Here is a 1,704-nt window from a genome sequence, read left to right as displayed (position 1 = left end):
TCAGCACAAGAGACGCAGGGAGAGAGTCAGCACAAGAGACGCAGGGAGAGAGTCAGCACAAGAGACGCAGGGAGAGAGTCAGCACAAGAGACACAGGGAGAGAGTCAGCACAAGAGACGCAGGGAGAGAGTCAGCACAAGAGACGCAGGGAGAGAGTCAGCACAAGAGACACAGGGAGAGAGTCAGCACAAGAGACACAGGGAGAGAGTCAGCACAAGACACACAGGGAAAGAGTCAGCACAAGAGACGCAGGGAGAGAGTCAGCACAAGAGACACAGGGAGAGAGTCAGCATACGAGACACAGGGAGAGAGTCAGCACACGAGACACAGGGAGAGAGTCAGCACAAGAGACACAGGGAGAGAGTCAGCACAAGAGACACAAGGAGAGAGTCAGCACAAGAGACACAGGGAGAGAGTCAGCACAAGAGACGCAGGGAGAGAGTCAGCACAAGAGACGCAGGGAGAGAGTCAGCACAAGAGACGCAGGGAGAGAGTCAGCAAAAGAGACGCAGGGAGAGAGTCAGCACAAGAGACGCAGGGAGAGAGTCAGCACAAGAGACACAGGGAGAGAGTCAGCACAAGAGACACAGGGAGAGAGTCAGCACAAGAGACACAGGGAGAGAGTCAGCACAAGAGACACAGGGAGAGAGTCAGCACAAGAGACACAGGGAGAGAGTCAGCACAAGAGACGCAGGGAGAGAGTCAGCACAAGACACACAGGGAGAGAGTCAGCACAAGACACACAGGGAGAGAGTCAGCACAAGAAACGCAGGGAAAGAGTCAGCACAAGAGACGCAGGGAGAGAGTCAGCTCAAGAAACGCAGGGAGAGGGTCAGCACAAGAGACGCAGGGAGAGAGTCAGCACAAGAGACGCAGGGAGAGAGTCAGCACAAGAGACGCAGGGAGAGAGAGTCAGCACAAATGACCCAGGGAGAGAGTCAGCACAAGACACACAGGGAGAGTCAGCACAAGACACACAGGGAGAGAGTCAGCACAAGACACACAGGGAGAGAGTCAGCACAAGAGACACAGGGAGAGAGTCAGCACAAGAGACACAGGGAGAGAGTCAGCACAAGACACACAGGGAGAGTCAGCACAAGACACACAGGGAGAGAGTCAGCACAGAGACGCAGGGAGAGAGTCAGCACACGAGACACAGGGAGAGAGTCAGCACAAGAGACACAGGGAGAGAGTTAGCACAAGAGACGCAGGGAGAGAGTCAGCACAAGAGACACAGGGAGAGAGTCAGCACAAGAGACGCAGGGAGAGAGTCAGCACAAGAGACACAGGGAGAGAGTCAGCACAAGAGACGCAGGGAGAGAGTCAGCACAAGAGACGCAGGGAGAGAGTCAGCACAAGAGACGCAGGGAGAGAGTCAGCACAAGAGACACAGGGAGAGAGTCAGCACAAGAGACGCAGGGAGAGAGTCAGCACAAGAAACGCAGGGAGAGAGTTAGCACAAGAGACGCAGGGAGAGAGTCAGCACAAGAGACGCAGGGAGAGAGTCAGCACAAGAGACGCAGGGAGAGAGTCAGCGCAAGAGACGCAGGGAGAGAGTCAGCACAAGTGTTTCGTATACTGATCCGGTCTTAGCATGTGTTAGGAGCACGAACTCAAACATAACACAACATTTTTCGTGATCGTGTTGTGAACCATAGTTTTCTTTCCGTTATTATTCTTAAGCTTTACCGCTCTTGTTGCTAA

At 54.0% G+C, this 1,704-nt stretch overlaps 1 protein-coding gene across 1 annotated transcript in view; it reads left to right on the top strand.

The window, feature by feature from the left end:
- Positions 1 to 1,704, top strand: part of LOC119594255 (protein lava lamp-like) — a gene marked incomplete at its 3' end in the record, with an annotated part of 60,861 nt that overhangs the window by 467 nt on the left and 58,690 nt on the right. The window contains 2 exon segments of the mRNA XM_037943324.1: positions 5 to 103; positions 661 to 1,244. Coding sequence (XP_037799252.1) covers positions 5 to 103; positions 661 to 1,244 — 683 coding nt within the window.

Source organism: Penaeus monodon, chromosome 33 (genome assembly GCF_015228065.2).
Source record: "Penaeus monodon isolate SGIC_2016 chromosome 33, NSTDA_Pmon_1, whole genome shotgun sequence".
Taxonomy (NCBI): Eukaryota; Metazoa; Arthropoda; class Malacostraca; order Decapoda; family Penaeidae; genus Penaeus; species Penaeus monodon.
Note: the sequence above shows the minus strand (reverse complement) of the source record. Positions and strands in the feature narration are given on the sequence as shown.